The sequence below is a fragment of the Callospermophilus lateralis genome, chromosome 1 (genome assembly GCF_048772815.1).
Source record: "Callospermophilus lateralis isolate mCalLat2 chromosome 1, mCalLat2.hap1, whole genome shotgun sequence".
In the NCBI taxonomy this organism is placed as follows: domain Eukaryota; kingdom Metazoa; phylum Chordata; class Mammalia; order Rodentia; family Sciuridae; genus Callospermophilus; species Callospermophilus lateralis.
In genome coordinates, this window is record NC_135305.1 from 204,146,975 (window position 1) to 204,174,855 (window position 27,881).

At 39.9% G+C, this 27,881-nt stretch overlaps 1 protein-coding gene across 1 annotated transcript; it reads right to left on the bottom strand.

Annotated features, from left to right (window-relative positions):
• Positions 1 to 346: 346 nt before the first annotated feature.
• Sec22c (SEC22 homolog C, vesicle trafficking protein) lies at positions 347 to 27,714 on the bottom strand. The gene is made up of 7 exons (XM_076869387.2): positions 27,604 to 27,714; positions 16,699 to 16,907; positions 13,163 to 13,326; positions 11,128 to 11,307; positions 8,507 to 8,625; positions 7,116 to 7,181; positions 347 to 5,136 (listed from the first exon to the last, which is right to left on the bottom strand). The coding sequence occupies exons 2-7, from the start codon at positions 16,878 to 16,880 to the stop codon at positions 4,936 to 4,938; spliced, it is 912 nt and encodes a 303-aa protein (XP_076725502.1). The 5' UTR covers positions 16,881 to 16,907; positions 27,604 to 27,714; the 3' UTR covers positions 347 to 4,935.
• Positions 27,715 to 27,881: the final 167 nt, after the last annotated feature.

Genomic DNA, 27,881 nt, shown 5'->3' on the forward strand with positions numbered 1-27,881 from the left:
AAACTTCCATCACCCTCAGTACAGACAGAAACCCAGAACCCAGAGCAGGGGATATGCCTGCCTACAGACACCCAGCAGGTGTGGACAGAGTCTGCAGAGAAGGCAGGCAGCCCAGCCCCAAGGCAGCACTGTGACTGCTGTCTTGGCTGGGGACTCCTGCAAAGAACTGTACCTGTCCAGACGTCACTGGACAAGAAAACCAAAATGTCACTTCTCTCAATACTCCCTTCCTACTCATCAGGCCCACCTCATACCACATAGGAAAAAGGACCTACATCTCCAAATTGTTCATACAGTACAAACACAAACACACACATTAATAAACACCTTAGATTTATTCTCCCACTTCTGAAGCCACCTCATTTAATTTATATATACATAGTATATAAATGACTATACAACATTCTGTATGTACACTGACACGAGTTTAGGTTTTATCACTATGTGAAAGTTTGTTAAAATGTACCCATGATGTACTCAAAATAGATCTTTGCTGTTACATGAAAACAGTAAGAAGCTTGTGTGACAAGGACAGCAAATACTGGAAATGAGTATGTAAGATAAATGGTTTTCTCCTGGCTAGATCAGCCTCAGTTTTTTATGCTCTTAGTAGAAAATTCCATTAAATAAAATTGAATCCTGGGGGTTAAGTCATATTAATAATTCATTAGCTAATACTTCTGAAGCAATCCCAGAATTATACAAATGTAAAGGGCTAAAGGTCATATGTACCACACACAAGTTAAAGGAACAGAATGGGTTTGATAATTTTACCCTAAAATAAAAGGCGCTTGTGAGACAAAGCTCTGACATCAGTACACATGGGCAGATGTTTCCATATCCAACCATTCCCAGATTTTAACAACAAGCCCCTTTTCACACGTTCCCTGCTGATGAGGTTTCCCCAGTAACAGAAGTTTGATATCACTGTTCCCAGATAGGAGAATTAAAGGTCTGCTAATTTGAGTTGGTGATAGACACTGAGGTTTGGTCCAACCAACAGAATGGGCCTCCTTAGATCCTGGAGTAAGCCCAGTGTCAATGCTACCAGGAGCTCTGTGCCTAGGAAGCAGGAGGTCCAAGGGAAGAGAGGCCACTACCTTTCTGGAATGAAAGAATGAGGTCCTTTGCACTGCAGTCTCATAAAAGGCCTTTTTGCAAAGATCAGAAGACACGGCTGTGCCAAGCTGCCTAATGCACCCAGAGCCTACAGGACCAGGTTGACTCAAAGACCTCCTCCTCCTGCACATGAACAATGTATCACCCAGTATTACCTCCACTACCACTGCTGATTCTCACAGCAGCATACAGGATTGCAGACTGATGTTTTCATCATTTCCCAGAAGAGAAAACTGAGGCCAGACAGGCAGGGACTTCCACTGTGATGTAGGACTGAGTGGAAGAGCCAAGCCAATCTCAAGGCCATCTGGTCAGTGGATCAATGCACACCTTCCAACGCCTCATCCCTTGAGGGCACATCCACATACTCTTCCTCTACCATTATTATTAGCAGTCAGGGTACACAGGCAGAGCTCCCCATACCTGTGCAGAATTCTGCCTGGGATTCTGGAATATAAGCAATGGATGAGCAGGGTTTGCTGTGCACATCTGATTGCAGTAATCACTCCCATCCCTATCCTCACTTGTGCTAGACTGTGCATATAGCAGATTATCTGAGAGCCACTGTCCTGCATGTTACTAGCAGTCAACTCCTAGTTAAGGAGCAGCAAATGGCATCCCTTGATAAGGTGCAACATGCACCCACTGCATGCCAAGGGGTGGCTGTTATCTTCCAGAAGACAACAGAGCCCTCAGTTCAGCTCCCCTAATTCCCCTGTCCCAAACAGCCAGTCATTTGTGGCCCGTTACCATCATCTTTGACTCTGAGCAGGGCTGACCACCAAAGTTCTAATCCTCCCTGAGGCCTGACTCTCAGGCAGGCTAAGAGGGCTAGCCTCAATGCAGTCTGTTCCCATTCTGAAGTCCCTCTGCCTACCCTCTCAATCACAATTCAGTGGCTTTCCTATCTCTTTAGAGACTCTGGTTCTACCTCTATCCCTAGGTCTGGAGTGTAGTAAGCAGAGATGGAAAAAGGCAGGGGAGTTGGAGAATCAGAGCACCTAAGAAAGAACAGAGGAGCAAAGGGGTAAGGCCTACTGAAATGACTAACTGCTTTTATTTCGGCACTCCTTCAGAAACCCTTTCCCCCATCCCTTAAGGAACTTGAAAATGTTGGGCTATGTTCCCAGGGCATGCCAACAGAGTTCACAGATAATGGGTGCACTCCTAAGAGGCAAAATCAGGTGTCTATGGTCACACTGCTAGCACTGAGAGGGAATGCCACCCCAAATGGGCCCCAGTTGTCTCCACCAGCACAATAAGGCCAACCGCAGGAAGAATAAAACAGAATCTTCTGTATCCTGCCTAAGAGCACTGAGCCACACTCGTGCCCTGGTGCTACAGAGAGATATAACACTCTCTGAAGCTCAAGCTCTCACAGCATCTGATCTCAGAAGACACCATTAAGGTTTTGTTTTCAGTACTGCTTCCTTTGTCCCTAGATCTGGCCCCATGAGATGGTTAGGTGAGTAGCATCAAATACTGGGACAGTGAAGGTGCCAGAATAGCAGTGGGTCTGTGGTGGACTAAAGAAAACTCCTGGGATATGGAACCAGCTTTCTGTCATCAGTATCACACAAAGGGCTACAAATCTCCAAGTCTGAGCTAAGTCAACCCCAATCCTGGGATTTCCCTTGGAGGAAATCACCAGACTTCTTTCCTGTCATTAGTTTCTCCCTCCAGGAGGTTGGGGTGTCTTTTAGCGGGATTTCAGTTAAACAATGTTCTTGTGGTCATTATTTACATTGTTTTTCTAGTACACCTTTTTCCTTATGTTTAAAAAAATAAATCTCAAACCCCATCTAGATGTTACCTGATTAAGACCACATTCAATCAAGTATAGATAATATCTCCACTGGTACACTGGTGGGTGGGCGCAGAGCTTCACCAACAAGGGTTCATCTTCAGGGACTGCTTCTTTATTGCTTGTTAAGTGGGCATCACAGTCTCAGACCCCAAAACACATGGGGTGCAGGCTACACAGCAACACCAACATCAAACTGGCTCAAAAACAATATATTTTAAAGCTGTTTCCTATCAAATTTTAAAGCTTTTTTTGTGCGTGTGCTTTAATTTAAAAGGATTCTTCTCTCCTCTGGACTTCTCATTCTATCTTAACTGCCTCTTCAAAATTATCTCCCAGAAACACTGAAAACTTATGTGTCAGGTATGTAGAAATTTTGAAGATGCAAAGTCAATGGAGATATAACCTTGAAGTTTATGTCTGAGGATGCTGCCCATATACTTTTCATATCCAGATATTTTGTAGTTGGTTAAAAATAGAAAATTCTATTATAAGAAAATAAAGTTTCTATGGCAACATTTTCCCAATCCAGTTCAGCGTCATATAAACTTGTGTTTCTTAAAATGATACCAAGATAGCTCAATAACAATACCAATAATAACAAAATCTGAATTCTCTAAAACTACATTCTTGCTTCCCCACCAACTCAATCACTCTCACAATGTTTTTCTACTTTAAAAACTATCAAAATAGAATTTTAGCATATCAAGTTACATAATTCAACCCAAAGTATTCCATGCAATTGTGGTTGAGTTATTCAGATTCCAGACTTCTACCAAAACAACCAAAGAGCAAACTCCCAAATGACCTCCTGGGCCATTTGAGCCTGACAACCCAGGCTGAAATTTCTGGAGACTTGAAGGATGGATCTCATTCTGAGCCATACTTAGGAAAATGATGACCAATCAATTTTTTGACAATGAAATAAACTTTCCAGACCATGTATCAGTTATAGCTTAATAAAGTTTTAAAAAGTTAACATTACTATTAATAAAAAAAAATGAGGTTCTTGATCTAAGTAAGATTATCAGGAAAGATGTAGAGGAGTAATTAACTTGGGGGCCTTTGGGAAGAGGTACACTGGATCACATAGTCATCACCATTAAAATGACAGGCATTCAGCTGCTATTTCAAAGGCTGATGCCAGGAGTTTCTGCCAACTGGGGCTGGGAAGTATGTGAATCCACACCATCTGCCTACTCCACTTTGTGGTCAACTGTCAGGCATCCAGAAATTCTCAGGTCTGCTCATGCTTATAAGCTTATGATCCAACAGTATTGATTAATCAATTAATTTTTAAAATATTCTGATATACCCTGCAAATAAATATACAACATTTCTGTACCCACAGTCCCACCACCATAAAAGGTTATCTATAAATTAAGTGACCTCAGATTTCTTAACCATTTTCTTGGCTTACTTTTGTCTTCACCCTAAATGAAGTTCAGTTTATATCCAAAATATATTTAAATATTTCAATGGCATATCAAACCTAAGTTATCAAAAATGTAAACAAAATTTACCTAGCTTATATCCATGAACTATATGTTTTAAGTTTTTAATTCACCCTGTACTGACCCTCTGTAAAAAACTAACCAAGTCACATTTACACTATTTACGTTTTAAAGTAGTTGCTTGGAGACAACTGCCAATTACTAAAACTAGTATTATTGAATTTAGTAATTTATTGTATCATTTAATTTAAAGACCAAAATGTTTCCATTCTGATCTTCCAATAATTCTCCTTCTGAGTAAGCCCTCAGATTCTGCTGTCCTAAGTAAACATGCTCAACTAGAGGTTCTGCAATGATGCTCAGCACACAACCAAGACCAGGTGGATATTGAGTGACCTCATGATTTCCACAGCACCTGTTAGAAATCCCCAATCTCGGTTTTTCAGTCCAGTTTAGTTGAAAGGAACGTTAAGCATGGAAACTTGAGGTGAACTTGGAGAAGCAAGAAGGGAAACAAAGATTGACTCTCCAAAGAAAATCAAAGGATCCATGGTGTCCTCACACTCCACAGTCAGACTGCTTTTCCTGAAGCTGTCTTGTCAGTATCTGGTACGAAGACAGAAAAGCCACTCCTATGTGGAAAAGGATCTGCCAGAGGTTCCTCAGCCCATGCAGGTACACATTACCCAGGCAAATAAAGAGCAGCATCAGCACCACCTTCATAGTCCTGGCTGGACTGTAGAACAGGTACAAATAACACTGAAATGAAACCACACAACACAACCAATCAGAGATAATCAAACAGCCACAAGATTAGGTGCAAGAGTCATCTCCTGCAGGTGCTACCAACAGCATCATTTCACATGCATTCACTAATTAAATTATATTCACTACAGTGAAGCTTGAACTTCCTGGTTAGGCTGCTGATGATCTTTGGATGAAAGACAGGATTTGAAAAAGAGGAAAGTGAAACAGATGTTGACAGCAAGAATGCTGGAAAGAAGCTGAAGACATAAAAGATGGTATCCAGGTTGTGGGCTGTGGAGGAGAGGGAGAGGGTTGTGGGGAGTGGGCAGATAGCCAGGGTCTCCCAGCAGGACTGACTAGCCTCCGAGGGAAGTTTTTCTTCAGGGAGCCATGACAGGCAAGCAAGCCGGTGAAAGTCATGATTTTACTATTTTGGTTTCTCCTGAGTCACAACTCAGTTCCCTTGGGCACGTTTTTTTAATCACATCTTCAAAAGCATCTCTGAGTCAGAGAAAGTTCTCCCAAAAGAGAGAATAACGTATTTCATGTAGGGTGACCTCACAGAAAAAGGGCTATTCTTATTCTGCAAAAGCTGGAAAGAGTTTTTTGTTCTTTTTTTAAGAAAAATAAAGCATATTCTCAGATCATGAAGCAATCAACAAGGGCTGAAGCTACAGCAGGGGTGGGGGGAGAGAGAGAGAGAGAGAGAGAGAGAGAGAGAGAGATATCCAGGATAGGAGCACAGCTGAAGGAATGAAGGTGGAACTGTAAGGTCCCTGCAGCCCTGAAATGCCAGCTCTAGAAAACTGTTGCTGGCTATACCCAAGGTTTTAGAGACCAGATTCCTAAAAAGTGAGTGCATTTTTAATCTAGGGTTGAAAGTTTCTTTGGGCACAATCAAGTAATTCTTGGGAAAAAAAAAAACAAAACATTCTAAGTGTGCCCTGAGAACAGACACTTTTTCCCTCCGCGGGGGTGAAGGGGTACCAAGGATTGAACTCAGGGGCACTAAACCACTGAGTCATATCCCCAGCCATTTTTTGTCTTTTATTTAGAGACAGGGTCTCACTGAGTTGCTTAGTGCCTCGCCTTTGCTGAGGCTGGCTTTGAACTTGGGACCCTCCTGCCTCAGCCTCCAAAGCCACTGGGATTACAGGCATACACCACCGTGCCTGGCCAGAAATTTTAATTAAAAAACAAAACAAAAGCAAAAAAAAAGCTTAAGAATGTAAAGAAAATATTAAAATTTTATCAAGAATGGAGAATTTGAGTTGGGTTTTTGCTAGAATTAACTCTGCCTACAAGGAATGCAAAAGCTCCTTATCATGCTACCCCTTTTAAGTACTCAGCTGGTATGAAAACAACTAAATAATAATCCAGCCCTCTAGTTAATGTACTAATTTTCCTAGGGATAGATTTGAGTCAGAAAATATTACTATTAAAGAATCTGTAATTTTTTGGTTTTTTACCTAGTCATAAGTTTAAAAACCACATCATCAGGGCCAGGGTTGTAGCTCAATGGTGGAGCAATTGCCTAGCATGTGTGAGGCACTGGGCTCAATTCTCAGCACTGCATATAAATAAATAAATTAATAAAAGGTCCATCAACAACTTAAAAAATCAAAACAAAACACATCTTTCTGCTCCTTATACAGAAGGATATTTCTGCATTTGAATTGTCCCAAGAATAAACACAGGGTAACATCCTGCCTTACCCTGCAACCTCATCCCTCCCTTCTAGAGAATCAAACCCAAATTCCTAGTTCCTATTCCGCTATTTTCAGTGGCCCTGTGGCCTTGGACAAGTGGCTTTCCCTTTCTGAGCTTAAAGTTCCTCCTCTAAAATGAGAGAATTAGGCAGGATGGGCCACAGATCCTTTCACTTAGTACGGTCCAGGATTTGAACCAAGGCCTTGGTAGAACAAAAGCAGGATCTAAAACTTGCCGATAATTCCAGAACAACCAAATAAGGCCATCAACACTTCACCCACCTGGAAAATACAGGCTACGAAAGGAATAAGAAAAGCCAGAATGTTTCCAATTTCCTCACGGGCAACCTAAAATAAGTACAAGAAAGATAAGGAAAGAATATTTAGATGAAATACTATAACCTGGAACATTTTAACCCTCATTCAGTGTGGTATGGCTGACAGCACAATGAGACCTAAGTCCTTCTTATATACCAGATCAGGGGCTGGCATGCAACCATATTCAATGAACTAGATAAACCATGTGCCCTCCTGTCCCCACAGATCTAAGTCCTCAACCTGTAATGAGTCCACAATCACTCCACCTCTCAAAATCCTACTTTTTGTCAATACCACAATTTCTCTAATTCCTCCCAGCCCCAGCCATTGCCACGTCCTCAGTGCTGTCACCACACTACACTTTGTACCACAAGAGTCCTCAGGGACAAGGTCCTAACCATCTTATTAGCATCTCTTCTAAAACAGTTGGCAAATATCTGATTATTAATAATCAAACAATTAAGAGTGGAAACCACACCAAACACTGGTCAAAGATGAGATGTGTTATCAAGCAAATACCATTCTTGTAATAGGCCTGCTGCCACTCTCCACACTCTCCTCAGTCTCTGAGGTCCAACATCCACTGCACTTTAGACTATGGCCTCCACATATGAAAGTACCAGCATTATAGCTCTATCTTTTAAAACAATATCTATTTGCTTATACTAATAGTGATTCTGTTCCTTTAAAAAGTATTTGAAGTTCTTCAAAATCCAAAAACATATTTTAAAAAGCATTGAGCTGGATATGATGGTGCACACCTGTAATTCCAGCTACTTGGGAGGCTGAGGCAGGAGGATCAAAAGTCTGAAGCGAGACTGGGCAACTCAGTTAGACTCTATTTCAAAATAAAATAAAAATGGCTGGAGATGTGGTTGGGCACTTGCCTAGCATGCACCAGGCCCTGGGTTCAATCCCCAGTGACAAAACAAAGAACAATGAAACAGAAAGTTGCTTTGAGATGAGCAGACCAACAAAGAACTCTATCCTATCCTAGTGATACAGGTCTTTACAAATCAGACTGTAGGACAACCTTTTCCCAGGGCAAAAAGAGACTTAACCTTAAAGTATGAATCAGATGTTTGCCATAGGTGAATAATCTATGCCCTGAAAGACACCTGTATTCCCAAGGAAAACAAGTAGTCCAATATCCTTGAATTGAGTTGTCCATTTTATACTAATATCCCAGCAGGCAATTTCCATTGTTCAACTTACTACAAAGTACAAAATTTTTTAATTTGAATTTGAATTTTTAAAATTTTAAACCTCAGTGCATAATAACTTTATAAATAAAATATATCCTAGTTTCTTCTTAGATGTGTCCTTCAATTTAAACTGTTAAAAAAAGAGGTTACCTGTAAAGAATGTTCTGCGAGATGAACACCACGAATGAGGTTCAGAGCAGCGCACATGATGTTGAGGACGAGGGAGAGAATCCCCAGGGCCGTCACTGGCTCCATTCGGAAATTAGGAGCTTCACAATGAAAAGAAAAAATAAGTGTCTATAGAGAAAATAACATCTATATGAAAGAAAGACAAGCAAAGCCATTAACTAGACCTCCACTAATGATAGGTTTATGATGTTAAACACAAAATTACAAACATGCTAATTTTAAAAGCAGCAGAAGTTAGAAGAAAAAAGGCAAGAAATGAAGGACAGAATGGACCTGGAAATCTGAAGTGAGTATCTTCCAGAAATAAGCCCTTTTATAGGCAAGTGCAGGTTTTCAAGTGCCTATTTCCTTTCCATTTAGAGCAGTGGTTCTCAAACGGAGTGATCTGCTGCCCAGAGGATATTTGATAATGTCTGGAGACATTTTCTATTGGCATCCAGCGGGCAGAGGCCAGGAATGCTTCTAAACAACCTAAAATGCACAGGTTAGCCCCCAACAGTAAAGAATGGACTGGTACAAACATGTCAATCGAGCATAGATGGAGAAACTATGATTTTAAACAACTTCTGCTATAAGAGAGAACCATGGCTTTATTTGTATTGGGTGTCAAATTCTGATAGATTTTTTTTTTTTTTTGGTAGGGGTGTGTACCGGGGATTTAACTCAGGGGCACTCAACCACTAAGCTACATCCCCAGTCCTATTTTGTATTTTATTTAGAGACAGGGTCTCACTGAGTTGCTTAGAACCTTGCTGTTGCTAAGGCTGGCTTTTTATCAGATGCCTCAACCCCCAGCTTGTAAAATGTTCCACTCTTTTTATAAAGACAATATTCAGGGTAATATGTGCATCTAAAGAGACTGATGACAAATAAATGTGTTTTTAATTCTAAAATAATAGGGAAGAGGAGGGAAACATTTATTATTTAGGCTATAAGCTGTTTCTGGAATTGTAATTAGAACAAATATTCCTTTCTCTCCTGAAAGATAACTGTTGAAGTGGATTCTGGTTCACACAATTAAATGGTGTCCCACCCATTCTCTTGCTATGCTCTTCTAAAATCATCCTTTCTTGTCCTTACATTTCTCACACTCGTGTGCATGTGTGTGCTCATGAGCATGTACACACACAACCACACCCACACACACTTTCATACCCCTGGCCACAACACAACTTATGCCTACTGTTAGTGTGTTAGAGTTTTCACTGAGTAATTCAAAGTTCCTATTAGAACAGAACATGCTACCTGTAAAGATCTAGCCTCAGGACAATAAGATGAGTCAAACCACAGTAAAAATGTCCTAGAAAGAAGGCAAGCTGACACTTTCTGGATTTGCTCCTCTTATCTAAGTGTTTAAAAAACAAAACATATATTATAAAGTTATCCCTGTGTTTAGGGAGAAACTTGGGATTCAATTACCCAGTCTTCTTTCTACAAAAGTTAAATGTTCTCCCAATACAAATTAGAACAACTTACTGATTGGCATGAGAGCCAATCTAAGAACTTACTGGTTGAAACATATTAAACCAAAACACAATGTTAAGCCAAAAACATCAACATTTTTAATACACCACTTTTTAAATTTAAGCAATGAGTTTAGTACAAAATAGTTAAAAACAAAATAATTAGACTGTTACAGTATAGACAGCTCTATCTCTCAGGGGATTCAGCTCTTACACCATTATGGAATTCTTCGAATACCTTAGTAAATATCTACTTTAAATATTAGTTTAACTTTATGTGATTACAAAACTAGGAATGCAAAAAATCATGCTTCATTATGTGCTAAGTGGCTAATGGTGTTAATTCCAAAGTTACAAAGTACTGGGCCACTGTGATCATGTCATTAACATCACATTTTTCAGATGAGGACTGTGAAATCCAATGGGACAGAGGGAGCTCGCCAGGTCTCATGGAGAGCCAGACAGCAACAGCACTAGGAGCCTTGGCCCCTATCAAAACACTCATTCCCATAGCCCTCTCTCCAAGAAGGTACACAGGAATTCTCAGCAGAGATTTGCAACATTTCATTAAGTGATGAGGTAAAAATATGTATAAACCCATGCTGGGGTTGTGGCTCAGCAGTTGAGCGCTCCCCTAGCATGGGCGGGGCCTGAGTTCGATCCTTAGCACCACATAAAAATAAAAGTATTGCGTTGTGTCCATCTACACCTAAAAAATAAATATTAAAAAAAAAAAAAAAAAAAAAAAAAAAATATATATATATATATATATATATATATATATCCATATGATTCAATGAGTAGCTTCTAGTGAAAGAGAAGGTATATCATTTGCAAAATTTAAACTTACAGATTTCACCCTAATTAAGAAAACAACCTCCCAAGTCACTCTTCTCAACTCTTGAATTTCATCAAAAGAAAGCATCCTCTCAAAGCTACCCACTATCAGAACTGTCAAGGTCTATATAATGAACACCTGGAAACAGAATCAGTCTGATTTCTTCCCAACATATACCCTCCCATCTCAAGAACAAAACATTTCTAATATTAAAAAAATCTATTTGAAATACTTAGAATCACTTCATATTCATCAATATCAGAGAAAATCAGGCCACTTACCAGGCTCTGAGTGCATTGGTATGTGACCGTTCATCATCCCATTTGCCACATCTGTGTCCTCCAAAGTAAGAACTACTGGAGGCTGGAACTCCAGCTCCTCCTGAATTTTCTCCAAGCTGCTTTTTATCTGAGAGGAACTTACATAGTTAAAATGCCACTTCATTTTCTGAATGACGCTGTCTGGAAAAAGAGAGCAACCCAAGTTGAGCATTCTCATAAGAATGGATGTTTAGTAACATTTGTACAAAGTTCACATTTCTAAGCAAGCTAATAAGTCAGGTAGATTCTGAAGAGTTAAGTTATATATGCATCAAGGTCAAATGATTATTAAATATCAACATAAGTCTGATCAATCTCTTCAAAGTAGAATGATTAAAAAGTGATTACAGAGAAGGCAATAATGTATCCACAGGACAAAAGTGTCAAGGGTGTCAGGTGGAAAGGGGCTGGAATCTTAGACAGTACAATCTTAGATGATTCACACAACATCTCTACCCTTGAAAATGGGGCCAGTTTTTCCTCACTTGATTATCTCAAAAAAAGCTTGTTTGAAAGTACAAGTGAAAATGAATACGTTGCAAACTAGGATTACATATTTGAAAGTGATTGATTTTAATTCTTTTACGTTACTCTATCACCAAGTCTTAACAAGCTTTTGAAGTGAAACTTGCTATGTATGGCAAAACAAAATAATGTACAATTCTAATATCAATGAGCTTGGACTCTTTCCACTCCCATTCAATAGTGAGCAAATGTGGTGCCAAGGAAGGGGCTCCTATCAGATCAAGCACACTGCTTTGGAAGAAGGGCACATGCAGAGATGAGGGAAGAGAAGAACCCAACTCCATTCCACTCCAAATCAACGGAGAGCCAAAGGCTTGCTGCAGCTGTGGTCTGCGTTGGGAATAGTGTGTTCTCTTCAAAAGGAAAAGTGGGGCTAAAAGCCTCGAGAGAGAGCAAAAGCCAGAGCTCTCCACCTATCACGGGTCTACCAGAGTGGGTCTGGCATACTAGGAAGCTCCCCAGTTCCTTCAAGTGACACCAAAAGAGGGCGCTGGTTCCATTTCTAAAAAGCCAGCAGGCAACAAGAGGGAATGTGAGGCTATCACAGTAGCAGCCGGAAAGCCCAACTGGCAACATTTCCAGGTGCCGTCCCCTGCCTGACCATGCGTATCAGACACATATCAGATGCTGCCAGCTTCTTGTTCAAGAGCATCACAGCAACCCAGAATATTCCCCAACCCCAAGAGCTCAAAATGAGCCACACTGACAAAAACCAAGCACTCTCTCTGATTATCGTGTTGTAGTCCAAAGCCCCTGAGCCTCCACAGGACCTTTCTAGCAGAGCCTAGAAAAGAAGTATCCTTTCCAGAGCAGGGATTCTCAAAGTTAAGAGAGGAGGACCATATTTTTCTTACTTCCAAATGTTACAGACTGATACTTTTTGATAAAATACCATTTTTAAAATCACAGGAATGTCAAATTACAGTAAGTTTCTGAATACTTTTTCTCAATTTCTGTGCTTACATCATGAAAAAAGAACACTCTGAGTAGTACTGCTCTAGTGTAGGGGTTGGCGAAACTTTCTTCAAGCACCCAACAGTATTTTAGGCTGGGGGGCTCTGTGGTCTCTGTCAGGACAACTCAATGGTGCTGTGTGGGGCAAAAGCTGCCAAAGACAACTCATAAAAGAATGAACATGTGTCCCACTTTACTTGCAAAAATAGGCAGCTGGCTTCTGGGCCACAGTTTGATGATCCCAGCTTCAGAGGCCTGTGGTGAATAACCTACATAGGTTTCACCCTTCCTCGACCTCCCCCAGGCTCCCAAGACATGAAAAGCCAGAGTATTAAACCTGAAGGCCTTCTAGTCCATTTTAATGGCTGTGAAATCTCATGATGTGAGGCTCTTTTTCAGAGCCAGGTGCTTATGCCTCTCAGGGCTTTTTTATATGATTAAAGCTAAACCTCAACTGTAAGTTCTACACATCACATGCCACAGGAGAGAACAGTAAACATGAAAGAGGGTTACAAACCAAACTCGAGAAAAGCGTATGGCCTGGAGGCGAGGCCAATGCAGGTGGTGTCATAGGAAGCTGTGAATTCCCACCACAGGGTCTCCAGGAAGCAGAAGGCCATGGCTGCTGGATACTGGCGGGAGCAGATAGCCATGCAGGCTACGTCCCCAGAAGAAGAAAAACTGAAATAAAAGGACAACATCTGCATAACCAGGAAATAGACTCATGTGTTCTCATAGCATACCCAGATACAACCTTCTCTCACCTCTACCCTTGCTTGGCCTCCAACAGTTTTATAGCTGCCTGTGGCATACATATTATCTCTTCAGCCAGACCAGTTTCTAAGATTGTTTTTCTTAAGACTTCCTTTAAAATGTCTAACAGTATTAGTCACCAACACTGTAGTGATTACTCACTTATGCATGCATGAGGGATGCATTTTCTGTTAGGGAGAATTAGCCTCCAACTTCTCTACACTGAGAATAATGTTTTCCTACTTTAATCTACCTCAACACATCTTCTAATGTTAAATCACTTTGGCACCCGGAAATAAATCCTTGTTGTGCATTTCTACATATTCATTATTAATCACACGCTAGGTTTAGTCTGATAATGTTTTATTTAGGATTTTTGTGTCTATGTAAAATTAGACTGATCTACAATTTTCCTTCCTATGCTGACTTCATCTGGTTGTGGTATTAGAGTTATTCTGGACTCAAAAAAAAAAAAATTCCATTCCTTCTTTTTATACTCCTTTTTAGACTGCCATGCTATCATTTCACTTTTGGGGTTGAAGGGGTCTAGTTCATCTATTTGGGATGTCTACTAGCTGCCGCTCATGATGGAATATCTCCTTGGGGATTATCATTTTTGCTCAAAGTTCTCCACTGTGGAGCTTGTCATTTTCTGTCTTTTGTAACTACAAGTCTCTACAGAAGACCTCAACTTAAAGAAAAGGATGACTCTCCTTTTGTCAGAAGGAATTCTCCAGAAGGGGCCTAACCTCTTTAGGACAGAGGTGTTTCTACATGAAAAAGGACCTCTGTTGTGGGTTGAATGTGTCCCCCAAAATGATACCCTGAAGACCTAACTCCCAATGAATGTGATTTTATCTGGAAACAGCATCTTTGCAGATGTAATCAGGATAAAACGAGGTTATATTAGATTAGGGTAGGCCCCCATCCAATGATTGGCACTCTTACAGAAGGAAAGAGGGAAGGCCATGTGACCATGCAGACAATGAAATAATAATGTATCTGTAAGCCAAGGAAACTGGGATTGCCAGAAACCATCAAAAGATAGCAGAGGTATGGGAAGGAGTCTTAAAGCCTTACAGAGGGAGCAGGCCCTGAGATACCTGGATTTCAGATTTTTGGCCTTCAGAACTATGAGAGATTCTGTTTTTTGCTATTTGAAGCCAGTGTGTGTTAATTTGTTGTGGCAGCCCTAAGAAATTAATATGATCCTTCAACTATAAAAAACTATGATACTGGGCTGGGATTGCAGCTCAGTGGTAGAACATTTGCTTCACATGCATGAGGCCCTAGGTTCGATCCTCAACACCACATTAAATAAATAAATATATAAATATAAAGATATTGTGTCCAGGGCTGGGGTTGTGGCTCAGTGGTAAAGTGCTTGCCTAACACATGTGAGGCACTGGGTTCAATTCTCAGCACCGCATGTAAATAAATAAATTAAAACAACTAAAAATATTTAAAAAAAAAAGACATTGTGTCCATCTATAACTAAAAATATATTTTTTAAAAAAGCTATGATACTGCTCACCTGTAAGATAAGAAAGTCTTAGCTCTGGGAAAATAATGGTGAATATTCAATTCAAAATACAAATGAGTAAAATGTTTTATATTCCTTTTCCAAAAAACTACTGAGATACCCAAGATTTCATTCTGAAACTGTAGGCTTCTTTTTACTGAGAAATATAACCTTCAACAGAGAAAAGGTGTCCTATCTGAGGCACAGCACACATTAGCTCATCACAGCCTCATGAAGAAGGGCCAGTCAAGGAAGGCAGGTGCTTTCAGGCAAGCAGAGAAAGGAGCTGCAAATGTGGGCATATGCAGCTCAGCTTTTTGTGCCTGAGCACTCAGAGTCCACACCACAAAGTGACAGCTGTAGGTTCTGGCCATCTGACACTGCCGATAGGACACAGACCTTCTTACCTGATACCATTACTTAGCCTGGACGGTCCCTTTTGTTTTTATGATTCTAAACCTGAATTACCCTAAAAGGACTCCGTATTATCAGATCAACTAAAAATATCTATGATTCAAGAAAAGCAAAATGGACTTGGTAAAAGAAGACTAAATACTACAAAACACAGATGTAGTGTCTATAACTATCTATAAAATTTTGATATTTTAAAACCTGTCTTGCCCCTGATTCCTCCACAAAATAATTGGCTTCTTGCTCTGAGTCCCAGAATAAAATGTGAGAAGCTGACCTCAGTGCCTGAACAGCCTGCATTCAAATCTTAGCTCCACCGCTTGCTAACAGTACAGCTTTGGTTAAGTGGCTTAACCTCAATTTCCTCCTCTGTGTAATACTGCTGCTTGCCTCATAAGCCACAGGAAGCATAGGAACAGTGCCTGGCATATGGAAAGCACTCCACACAATTACCTGTTATAGGATTATTATGACCACCTGAGTCCTACTTCCACTGGGATTTTTTCCACTGTATTCTGTTCAGTTATATATTTCTCTTCTTCCTTCATTAGACTGTAAGTTGTTTGAAAACAAGAGACCTACTCACTAATTTTTCACTCCATGGATCCTGTCACATAATAAAAATTAAAATGTGAAAAAAAAATTATTTAATATATTTTTTTTAGTTGTAGATGAGCACAATATCATTTATTTATTTTATTTAGTGCTGAGGATCGAACACAGTGCCTCATACTTGCTAGGCAAGCACTCTACCACTGAGCCACAATTCCAGCCCAAAATACAAGAATTTTAAAGTAAAAAAATTAAAATGAGGGGCTGGGGCTGTGGCTCAGAGATAAAAGTGCTCACCTACCATGTGTGAGACACTGGGTTCGATCCTCAGCACCACATAAAAATAAAATGAAGACATTATGTCCACCTGTAACTAAAAAATAAATATTAAAATGAAAAAAAATTGCTCTTGAAGATAATAGCTATTAAGTATTTTAATTTCCTTGGCTTTCTCTAACATTTTTCATCTATCATCTCCTCTTCCTCCTTATCCTTTTCCTACCCTGAATCTAAGTACAGGGGGAATAAAAGACAACTAACAACCTAAAGCCAGAAAAACTGGCTGAATTCAGGTCTTCCAATGCTTGTGAGCACTCCATTGACAGAAGCCAGCAGTTGGAACAGCAATGCTTGAGGCCCTGAGGACACCCAAACCGTTCTTAATTCCATTGTTGTAAACATACAACCTAAGACCACTGTCTGACACCATATCTACTCTTAACACACATGGTGATCAGCATAATATGACTTCAATGTGCGGAAAAAAGTAATCTAAATTCTGCTGCTGTTCTGAAAAAGCGAATATGTTCACTTACTGTATACAAAAGTCACAGCTTTCTGCAGAGCCTCGACCTGGATACTGGGCCAGTCGCAAGGCTAAAGTCTTGAGACGTCTCCTGCATTCCAGAAAATCTTGGGTGTGGTAAAAGTCAGTAGAGGCTGAGAGGGGCAGTCCATCCCTCACCCGTACCACACTGGCAAAAAAGATCATGGACATGGTCCGCAAGAGAAGTCATGAGGACACCTGAGGGAAGCAAGGTCATCCTGTTAGTGCCAGAGATGCACTCACCCTCCAAACATGCACTCCATGTTGTTTCACCCTCAGCCCCACTATAACTGCAAATGTTGCTTTTATTATTATTACTCTGCCCTCTACAGCTATGTGGATCCCAATTTTCCTGTCTCTTTTTCATTTCCAATTAATGAATACCTCCCTTTACAGCATTAAATCAACTGGCATGAGGGGTAATGGGACAGAGAAGCAAGGGGGCAGTGATACACTGTCCATTTGTCTCATTTCCACACACCTCCCCTTGGTGAATAAACATGTGAAAAGCCCCAGGAGTGACAGCAGTTAACAGTAGGACACAGTGCCAGACAGAACTACAGAGACAGGAAGTACCTAACACTGAAGAGGTGGGGATAGAAGCCTAATGATCTGCACAACTCAGGTCACCCAGGGTGGTAGGGGCTAAGCAGTGTAGTTGCCACATCCTCACCTAAAGGAGATGGAGGAAAGTGGAGAGATTCTGAGAATTTAACCTAACACTGGTGACAAAGAGAGCAGAAGGCAAAAATGGGACTGAGCAAGCATGTCCTCCTGAATTTCTGCAAATGTCTGATACAGAGCCAGTCTTCAAAATGATGACTGAGTCCCTACAGATGGCTAAAGGAAGTCATTTAACAAATTATATTATAGTAAAACACTAAATATTTAGCTATGATATGGAACACATTAAGAAACAAAATAAAATGGATCTAAGCCCTCATGGTGCCTTTGGCAAATTAGAAAAAGGTGCCTCTCAGGGTGGAAATAGGCCCACACCAGGTCAGCTGGCAGAGTCTGACTGGGTTGAAGCCCCACCTGTCAACTCCACTGGATGCTCTTACAGGGCATAACCTACACATCTTTGTGTGGCAGCCCTGCAGCAGGGATTAGTGAGGCAGCCAGTATAACTTTAATATGTCTGTGCAAGTGTGCACATATCCTGTTTCACAAATCCTGTTTATCAGGTCTTCTACTTGATAGGAGGTTAATAGGTATACTGGTGAACTTGTCTTCCAAAGAACTCAAGTGATGCAACCTGACTTGGCATCTCAATTCTTCCTCTTCTCAAATACAGGAGCCCCCAGCATGTACACCACCCCTTACCTCTGCTCCTCTTCACAGTCTACACCTGGGTCTATGATGTCACTTTTTTCATTTCCTCATATCCAAATCCACATCAAGGGCTGTCTCGATCCACCCACTACATAAAACCTCCCCAGACGTGTCCAACTGGAAGCCCTCTCTCTCTCTTGTAAGAATCTAAAGACACTACTTCTCTGTTCTCTGTTGTACTAATTTAGCATTTCCACCACCTAAGAGTGAGTTCTAAGAACAAAGATCACATCTGCAATGGAGGAATGAATGAATGATTATTCCATTGTACACATGAGAAGCTGCAGTGATAACACTGTCCATTTGTCCTCTTTCTGCATACCTCCCCTTGGGGAGTAAAACTGTGAAAAGCCCCAGGAAAAAATACATCCCTGTGCAAAAGCTACTGAGTTTCCAGCAGGCCCAGGCCAACTGCCAGAAGGTTCAATGGGCTTTAACCCTTGCTTGACCAAAGCTGAGACCTCTAGTACCAGAGAGAAAAGGAAGGCACAGGAGTATGAAAGTTAACTGTGCTATCTGCTGTACTTTCATGAATTGTTTGAAATATTAATTTAACAATTTTAAAAGAATGATATGGCATGAAGTCCTAAGAGAGTTAGGCAGAGACTACAAGATCAATTTAAACCAAGGGTTTATAACTCCAATAAGACCCTTAAACCATGATATAAAGACACTCAGAAGAAGATGAAAAAAAGATAATTAATGATATACCAAAAGTAAGAACAGGACAGAAACAGCCTTCAGCAAAATAAGAAAGGTCCTTTTGGGAGACAGAGTAAACTGTATATTCTTGTAAAGGAAAGCAAGTGTGCATTTATTCCAACTGTTAACCCCCAAACAAGCTCTGTAGTGCTGTCTTTTGTGGAGTATCTACCACATGCCAAATGTTGTATTAAACCAGTAAGAAGAAAAAGGTTGCATTTCTGAGTGCTAGTAATCCCAAGAATCACTTCTATTCCTCACTAAACAATCCATGTTCCTTTCAGGTACTCTGTTTTGTTGGAAGCCATTTATGAGTTATCATGAGACAGGCTATAATCAAGTAAGAGATGATGATTATGAAAAAAAAAAGTGAAGTTCTGCTTCTGGAAAGAGAGGTAGAAGAATTTTCCAACTCTTCCCATGAGATACAATTTACAAACCCTGAGTATTATATATGTAATAAATATGCAGATTCTGAAAGGTGGAGAGGAGATGACAGCCTGGTTTGGACCTTGGGCCTTGAGGAATGTGAGTTTGGTGGGTTTTCTTTTTGCATCACACATCCCAGACTTGGTGTGGGAGAAACTAGCAACCAGAAACAACAATGGGCAGAGATATCCACCGCTACCCGCCAAAAAAGTCATCACAACAACAAACCTTGAAAAGGTACAGTTTAGCAAATCAGAAAATTTTAAGATAAACAACCCTCTATTCTAGTCCAACACCACGGGGTGGGGGGGGGGACGACTGCACTCTGCCAGGTGTGGTGGTACACACCCTGTGATCCCAGCGGGAGCTCAGGAAGCTGAGGCAGGAGGATCACAAGTTCAAAGCCAACCTCAGCAACTTAGTGAGGGCCTGACTAAAAATAAAATACAAAAAAGGGCTAGGGATGTGGCTCCATGGTTCAATACCCGGTACTAAAAAAAGAAAACCTACAAAAACAAAAAACTACACTCACCACAGGCCCACCAACAAAGGCCCAGTGAAGAGCCTATTTACCCACTTTCACCTTGCAGTAACAAGGTGGCCTGCCCTCTACTTCCCACCCTGTGGAGTAGTGAGACAGGACGCCCAGTGGGGAGCTACAGGGCAGTAATGCGCCATCCCCTCCTCCTGCATTATTGAGGCAATAAACTGCCCATCTCTGCCTAGCAATAAGCAACCCCTTTCCCCTAGGTATCAACAGAGGCCATGCAGGGAACCTGGAATTTCACCATTGCCAGAGTGGTGTCAACAAAGGTTAATTTAAAACACATATTAATTATAAATTAAAGGAATTCACTGTGATGTTTTCACACATGTGTATATTATGCATTGGTCATGTCCATCCAGCCTTCTGCTCGCTCTCTCCCCTCAGCCCTCTCCCTCCTCTCTCTCAGCACCACCCCCCCAGTCCCTCTTCTACTTTCAGGTCTTTCTCTCTCTTTTTTTAACTTCTACATGTGAAAGTCCGATACTTGTTTTTCTGAATCTGGTTTATTTTGCTTAACACAATATCCTCCAGCTCCATCCACTTTCCTGAAAATGACAGAATTTCATTACTCTTTGTGGCTGAATAATAATCCATTATACATAAATCTTTTTTATTTATCCATTCTTCTGTTGCTAGGCACCTGGGCTGATTCTATAACTCAGCTCTTGTGAACAGTACTATAATAAACAGGTATGCAGGTAACTCTTTTATAAACTGACTTCATTTTCTTCAGACATAAACTCAGGAATGGAATATCTGGATCATATGGTAGTTTTTAGTTTCTTGAGGAATCCCCACACTGTTTTCCATAGTAACTATACAAATTTATATTCAAACCAACAGTACATACCAGTTCCTCTTTCTCTATAACCTCCACCTGACTAGCATTTGCTTTTTGGTTTTTTTAATAATTGCCACTCTAACTAGGGTGAGATGGAATCTAATTGTAGTTTTGATTTGCATTGCCCAAATGTATTAAGATATCAAACATTTTTATATTTTTCAGCCATCTGCATTTCTTCTTTTGAGGCATGTCTGTTCAAATCTTTTCCCCATTTTTTATTGGATTACCTCTTTTGATGTTAAGTTTTCTGAGTTATTTACATATCCTGGATATTAATTCTCTGTCAGATAAATAGCTGGCAAAGATTTTCTCCCAATCTCTAAGTTATTGCTTCTCTCTGTACCTTTGTGTGCAGAAGCTTTTTAGTTTGATATAAGCCCATTTGTTTTATGCTTTTACTTCCTTGCTTTTGGATTCCTGTCCAGGAAATTGTTGCCTGTGCCAATATCTTGAAGTGTTTCCTCTGTTTCCTTTTAGTGGCTTCAGATCTTACAATAAGGTCTTTGATCCAATTTGAGTTCATTTTTGTGCAGGGTTAGATTGGGGCCTAATTTCAATCTTCTAAATGTGAATACCCAATTTTTCCAAGCACTATTTGTTAAAGAGGCTGTCCTTTTTCCAATGTATATTTTTGACACCTTTGTCAAAAACCAGTTAGCTGAAAATGCATGAATTTTTCTGGATCCTCTATTCTGTTGCACTGGTCTCTATCTGTCTTTATGCCAATACCATGCTCTTTTTGTTAATGTGGCTCCATAGTATGTCTTGATATCAAGTACTGTGATGCTGCCAGCATTGTTCTTTTTGCTTAGGATTGCTGTTGGGTCTTTTTATGCTTCCATACAAATTTTAGGGCTGTTTATTCTAGTTCTGTAAAGAATGTCATTGGTATTTTGATGGGAATTACACTAAATCTTTAGATCACTTTTAGTATGGGCATTTTAATAATATTAATTCTCCCAATCCATGAACATGTAGGTCTTTCCACATTGTTTTACATTTCATATGATCCAGATCTCATAAAATAATATCTGAACTGTCCAAATTCCAACAGAAAAATCACTGGTCAGTGCATGCCTGTAATCCCAGCAGATCAGGAGGCTGAGGCAGAAGAATTGCAAGTTCAAAGCCAGCCTCAGCAAAAGTGAGGCACTAAGTGAGATGTTGTCTATAAATAAAATACAAACTCGGGCTAGGGATGTGGCTCAGTGGTTAAGCATCTCTGGGTTTAATCTCTGGTACCAAAATAAATACATAGATAGATAAATAAATAAAACACTATAAATATTTAAAAGTTGTAGTCTATAATATATTTGAATTATCCACAGGAAGGCAAATAAAGAGGATAGAGAAACAATAAACAACAAAAACCAGATCAGAAAACAAAAATAAAAGGGCAGACTCTGATATATTTCTGATTACACTGAATGTACATGATCTAAATACACAATTAAAGAGAGACTCCAGAGTAGATAAAATATATTACCCAATTTTATAATATCTGTATGAAATTAACTTCAAATATTAATAATATAGGCAGGTTGAAAGTAAATAGATAGGGCTGGGGATGTGGCTCAAACGGTAGCGCGCTCGCCTGGCATGCATGCGGCCCGGGTTCGATTCTCAGCACCACATACAAAGATGTTGTGTCTGCTGAAAACTAAAAAATAAATATTAAAAAATTCTCTCTCTCTCTCTTAAAAAAAAGAAAGAAAGTAAATAGATACAAAAATATAGCATGCAATAATCAAAATAAAGCAAGGGGTGGGGATATAACTCAGTAGTAGAGAGCATGCCTGGCATTCCCAAGGCTTTGGGCTCAATCCCTAGCACCACAAATAAATACATTTTTAAGAATAAAGTGAGATCCTGATGCAATGGAGCTCACCTGTAATGCCAGTGACTTGGAAGCCTAAGTCAGGAGAATCACAAATTCAAGGCCTGCCTGGGCAACTTGGCAAATCTATCTCAAAATAAAAAAGGGCTAGGATGTAGCTCAGTGGTAAGGGACCCCTGAGTTCACTCCCCAGTATAATAATAAATAATAATAATAATAATAACAAAACAACAACAGTAATATCAATAATAATGCAAGAGTTATATTACTATCAGATAAAGCTGACTTCAGAGCAAAGATAATTTCCAGGGAAAGACAGTAATATTACATAATAATAAAAGGATAAAACCATGAAAAAGACACAATAGTCCTAACCACGTATGCACCAAAAACAGAGATGCATATAGGTGAAGTAAAAACTGACAAAGTAAAATGAAAATTAGACAAATCCAGAGTTACAGTTAGAGACTTCAACACCTTTCCCCCCCAAAATAAAACTAAACCGAAAATCAGCAAAGATACAGAACTCAACAATATTATCAACCAAAGGATATAATCAACATTTATAAAATACTCCCTCCAACAACAGCAGAATTACCTGTAAGCACCCACAGAGACCATATCCTGGGATGTAAAATAAACATTAATAAATTTCAAAGAATTCATATGGAGTGTGTCCTATGACCACAGTGTTTTCCAAGAAATTAACAATGTAAAGGGAATGAAAATCTCCAAATGCCTGAAAACTAAACACACATATTATAGGGATCAAAAACAAAGTCTCAAGGAAATTTGTAAAAATACAATGATGCTAGGTATAGTGGCACACTCCTGTAATAACCAATACTCAAGAGCCTGAGGCAGGAGCATTGTGAATTCCAGACCACCTCTGATTCAGTGACACCATGTTTCAAAATAAAAAATAAAAAGGTCTATAGTATAACTCAGTGGTTGAGTGTCTATTTTAGTCAGCTTTTTCGCTGCTGTGACTAAAAGACCTGACAAGAACAATTTAAGAAGGAAAAGTTTATTTGGGGGCTCACAGTTTCAGAGGTCTTAGTCCACAGACAGCCAGACCCTCAGGGCTCAAGGTGAGGCAGAACATCATGGCGGAACAGTGTAGTGAAGGGAAGTGACCCAGGACATGGCCAAGAAGCAGAGAAAGACTCCACTCACCAGATACAAATTATATACCCCAAATGCATGCTGCCAAAGCATATCTCCTCCAGTCATATCCTACCAACCTATAAGTACTACTCAGTTAATTTCAATCAGGGGATTAGCTCACTGATTGGGTCAAGACTCTCATAATTCAATTATTTCACCTCTGATGTTCTTGCCTTGTCTCACACATGAGATAAGGGGACACCTAATATCCAAACCATAACAGTGTCCCTGGGTTCAATTCCCAGTACTCCCCCCTTTTATAAAGCTGGATAATAATGGAAATATATCAAATTTTGTGGTTCCCAGCTAAAGCAGTACTGAGAGAAGAATCTACAGTACTAAATGCTTATAACAGAAAAAAAAAAAAGTCTCAAAACAATAGGTTAAGCTCACATGTCAAGAAATTAGAAAACAAATCCAAAGCAGGAAGAAGGAAGGAAACAATAGAGATGAAAAGGAAAACAGAAAAACAGAGAAAATCCATGAAACAAAAAGCTGACCCTTTGGAAAGATCAATAAAATTAACAAACCTCTACCAAAACTGACAAGAAAATAAGAAAAACCAAATTACCAATGTCAGGAATAAAATAAGGGATGTCACTACAATTCCACTTCTGCCATTTATCCCAGAGAAATAAAAACTTATGTCCCCTACACAAACACCTGAGCATAATTGCTCATTACAGCTTTATTTGTAGCAATCAAAAACTGGAAGTGAACAAAATGCCCTACAAACTGTGAATGGTTAAATCATAGTACATTCATACCATGAAAAATGCTATGCAGCAATCAAAGAGAATTAATTATTGATACAACTAGGATGGATCTCAAGAGCATTGTGCTGATTGAAAAAGGAAAACATCAAAGGTGACATAGTACATGAATCCTTTTATGTAACATTCTAAAAATGACAGAATCATGGATGGAGAACAGGATGGTGAGGAGGATGGGAATGAGTGTGACTATGATGGGATGGCAAAAGGATAATCTTTGTGATGACAGAATAATTTGGTATCTGGATTGTGGTGGTGATTACAGGCATTAATACTTAATAATATGGCATAGTATGATATATATACTTTATACTGAAGTCAATTTCTTGGAGTTGATGGTGTACTATAGTTATATAAAATGTACCCAATTTGGGAAACTAGGTGAAGGGTCTGGGGGACTTCTCTGCACTATCTTTGTAACTTCCTGTGATTATAATTATTTTAAAATAAAAGTTGAGGACTGTGGATGTGGTTCAGTGGTAGAGCTCTTGCCTGACAAGCATGAAGCCCTACATTTGATCCCCAGCAACACAAAAAATAAATAAATAAATAAAGTTTAAAAACAGAATTAACTTAAGGTCCTTCATGTGCCACTCAAATAATGCTCATACTTCTTTTTATGTTTATATATAATTTTTAAATATTTCCACCAATATCATAATTGTCTTAACCACTAATTCACTGTAGTTCTGATTGTGAATGGATATTGAAGGGTGTGCTTTATAATGAACAGCTCTAAGACTATAGGACATTTTCAAACTGGAAGATAATATAATATCAGTACTTGATATTATAAAATAAAGCTGCTTGAAGATAATTAGTACTGAATTTAAAACAGGAAAGCAATGGTATGAATCTGGAAAATCAGGTCACAATTATAGAAAGAATAGTATAAATTCTGTAAGGACAAAACAACTAAGCAAATGAGTGAATGAGAAGGCTGTCTAGTTTTTGTTCACTGACACAAGAAATGTAGGTGTGCACATCCCTTGCCATAATTCTGAACTATATTTTGAACACTTTCCCACAATAAATCTTCTACTTAGAAAACAAGAAAGGTTTATACAGATGGAATTCTGTTTAGGTATAAATGTGAAGTAGTAATCAAATACACAGCATCCATATGTGTTTTTCCATATTACTAAGTTTTGTATTTTAATCTGCCACTAGCATTTTCTCTACCACTTCCAATCATCTATTCATAGATTATCCCTATTTTACCAGTAAGAACTTTATGCCACTCTTGTTCCTGTTATTCCCACTCTTTTTTTTGCCCTAAATCCCTACCACATACAGGGAGAGGGGCGGTGAGAGAAGACTGGGCACTGCAAAATAGAAATTTAAACTAGAAAAATAAATTTAATTTGGCACACAAATTTGTTAAAATTATTTACCATAAGGTGTATCTCCCACTCTTCAAATATATCATATAGAAGATAAAACTTGAATTGTGTCACCCCCAAATGGATTCTCCTATAGCCACAGGTCTGGGATACTGGTCACCTAATTTGTAGATCCTCTGGGTAACTTGGAGATGGGATGGAGAGGAAAATAGAGGTCAATTATGATACTTATTAAGAACTTAGAAGAGTATGAAACTGAACTTGATAGGAATTAATATTATAGTCATCCTTCTGTATCCATGGGTACCAATTCAGCAGATCAACCAACCTCAAATGCAAAATATTATGAAAAACTGCATGTATACTAAACATTTACAGACTTTTCTCCCTGTCATTATTCCCTAAATGGTACTATATAACATAGTGTTTTACTATTTTATGTAAGAAATCTAGAGATGATTTTGAAGTATTCAGGACAATGTGTATAAATTATACACACTGTATATGCCATTTTATATAAGGGTATTGAGCACAATCCTCTGAGGATACTGAGGTACAACTGCATATGCCAGGCACTGTGCTAGGAACTTTTTTATATTGATAATATTATTAACTGCTCATAACTATCTATGATACAGCATAAACTACACGGGACATGTGGGAAAACTCAGCTCTCAGGCTTAAGAGGTAGAACTAGGATTCAAACTCAAACTTGCCTCATATGATCTTTCCACCACATCCTGCCTCTCTAAATCCAATTTAGCTACTCTATTTCAGCTACTCCATTTCTCTAAATAATTCTTTCTCCTAGAGCATCAACACACACACACACACACACACACACACCTCAACAACAACAATCAGCGATACTTGTTGGTAGGAAAGGAGCCTAAGATTACACTTGTTAAGAACTGCCCTTACCCACTAGATTCCCTTAGTCAGTATTCTTCTGATCATTAGTCATCTTTTGGATACAGCTGATCTCTAAATTCCTTCTAGGACTAAAAAACAATGGGACCTCAAGACGTCCTCTATGTGGTAAATACAATTAAAGTAGATGTTTAACATTGTTTACAAATATTTTCCTGAGGAAACTGCTGCCAGTTTAATTTTATTTAGCGATGTTAAATCACTTCCAACTATTTCCATTTGATTTTACTAAAATTTTCTTTAACAGAATCAATTATTTGCAAAACTTAAGATTCTATTGTGTGCATATAAGAATATGTAACAAATCTCATCAGTATGCACAACTATAACGCACCAATAAAAAAAATTAAGATTTACCCTATCCATTGGTTCTGAATTGTGATTTTTTTTCCCCCTGATAATGTCACAAATTTCACCCATTAGTTTCACAACCGAGAACATTCTTTCGGGGCTTTGATTTCTCCAAACCTAATGCTTCTCTGGAACGCTCTAATTTTCTGGCTCTTGAGGTCTAAGTAATGGACACAAATCCTGAAATGAAACATCCTACACCTGATGTTCCGAAAAGTTGGTCCAGGGTATTCAGCATTGGTAGCGCAACTCTAAAGACTCGCTAAGGGGAAGTCTGCTTTTCGAGTAGCCAATAGTCTGGGCATAAGCTTTGTGGATACTTAAGGAAACAATCGTCTCCTCCCTCTCCTACGATACTCCTCCCACTGAGGGCAGGGCTGGGCGCGCATCTGTCAGTCGAAGACACCCTCAGGCGAGCGCCAGGATTTGTCCAGGGGTCCAGAGATCCGCTGGCGGGAGAAAGGGGACCAAGGACTCGGGAAACCCCAAGGGCCCCACCGAGCCCAACGGGTCTAGCCAGGGAGAGGGCGGGGCGAGCCCGGGCCGCCTCCACCTCCAGGCCCGCCCTGCGCCACACCCGACCCCGCCTGTTTTCGGCTAACGGACCTCGCGCCCGCCTCCGCCGGCGGCCCTCACCTCGCCCCGACGGCGGCCTTCAGAAGTCGGCGCCCACCACAGTTTGGCCGCGCCGCCCGCCGCCTTCTCGGCAACCTTAGCCCATCGGGAGGACCCGGCGCAGGACACCGGTGGCCCGGGCGCAGGTAGGCAATGGTGCGCACGCGCCATCCCCGAGTTCCCATTCGCTACTGCTAGGCGACACCCGCACCCAAACAGACCAATCCTGGCGCGCCTTCACAGCCCAGTCCCTGCAGAGTCCGGAATTGAACCGTTCTTAAAGGGCTGAGACCCAAATG

Bases quoted from the DNA above. Each gene is read 5' to 3' on its own strand.
- Sec22c (XM_076869387.2), bottom strand. From the start codon at position 16,880: ATGTCCATGATCTTTTTTGCCAGTGTGGTACGGGTGAGGGATGGACTG. The intron at 13,327-16,698 runs GTAAGTGAACAT...CTTTTATTTCAG, and splicing joins AGCTGTGACTTTTGTATACA to TTTTTCTTCTTCTGGGGACG. The intron at 7,182-8,506 runs GTAACCTCTTTT...TACTTATTTTAG, and splicing joins TCGCAGAACATTCTTTACAG to GTTGCCCGTGAGGAAATTGG.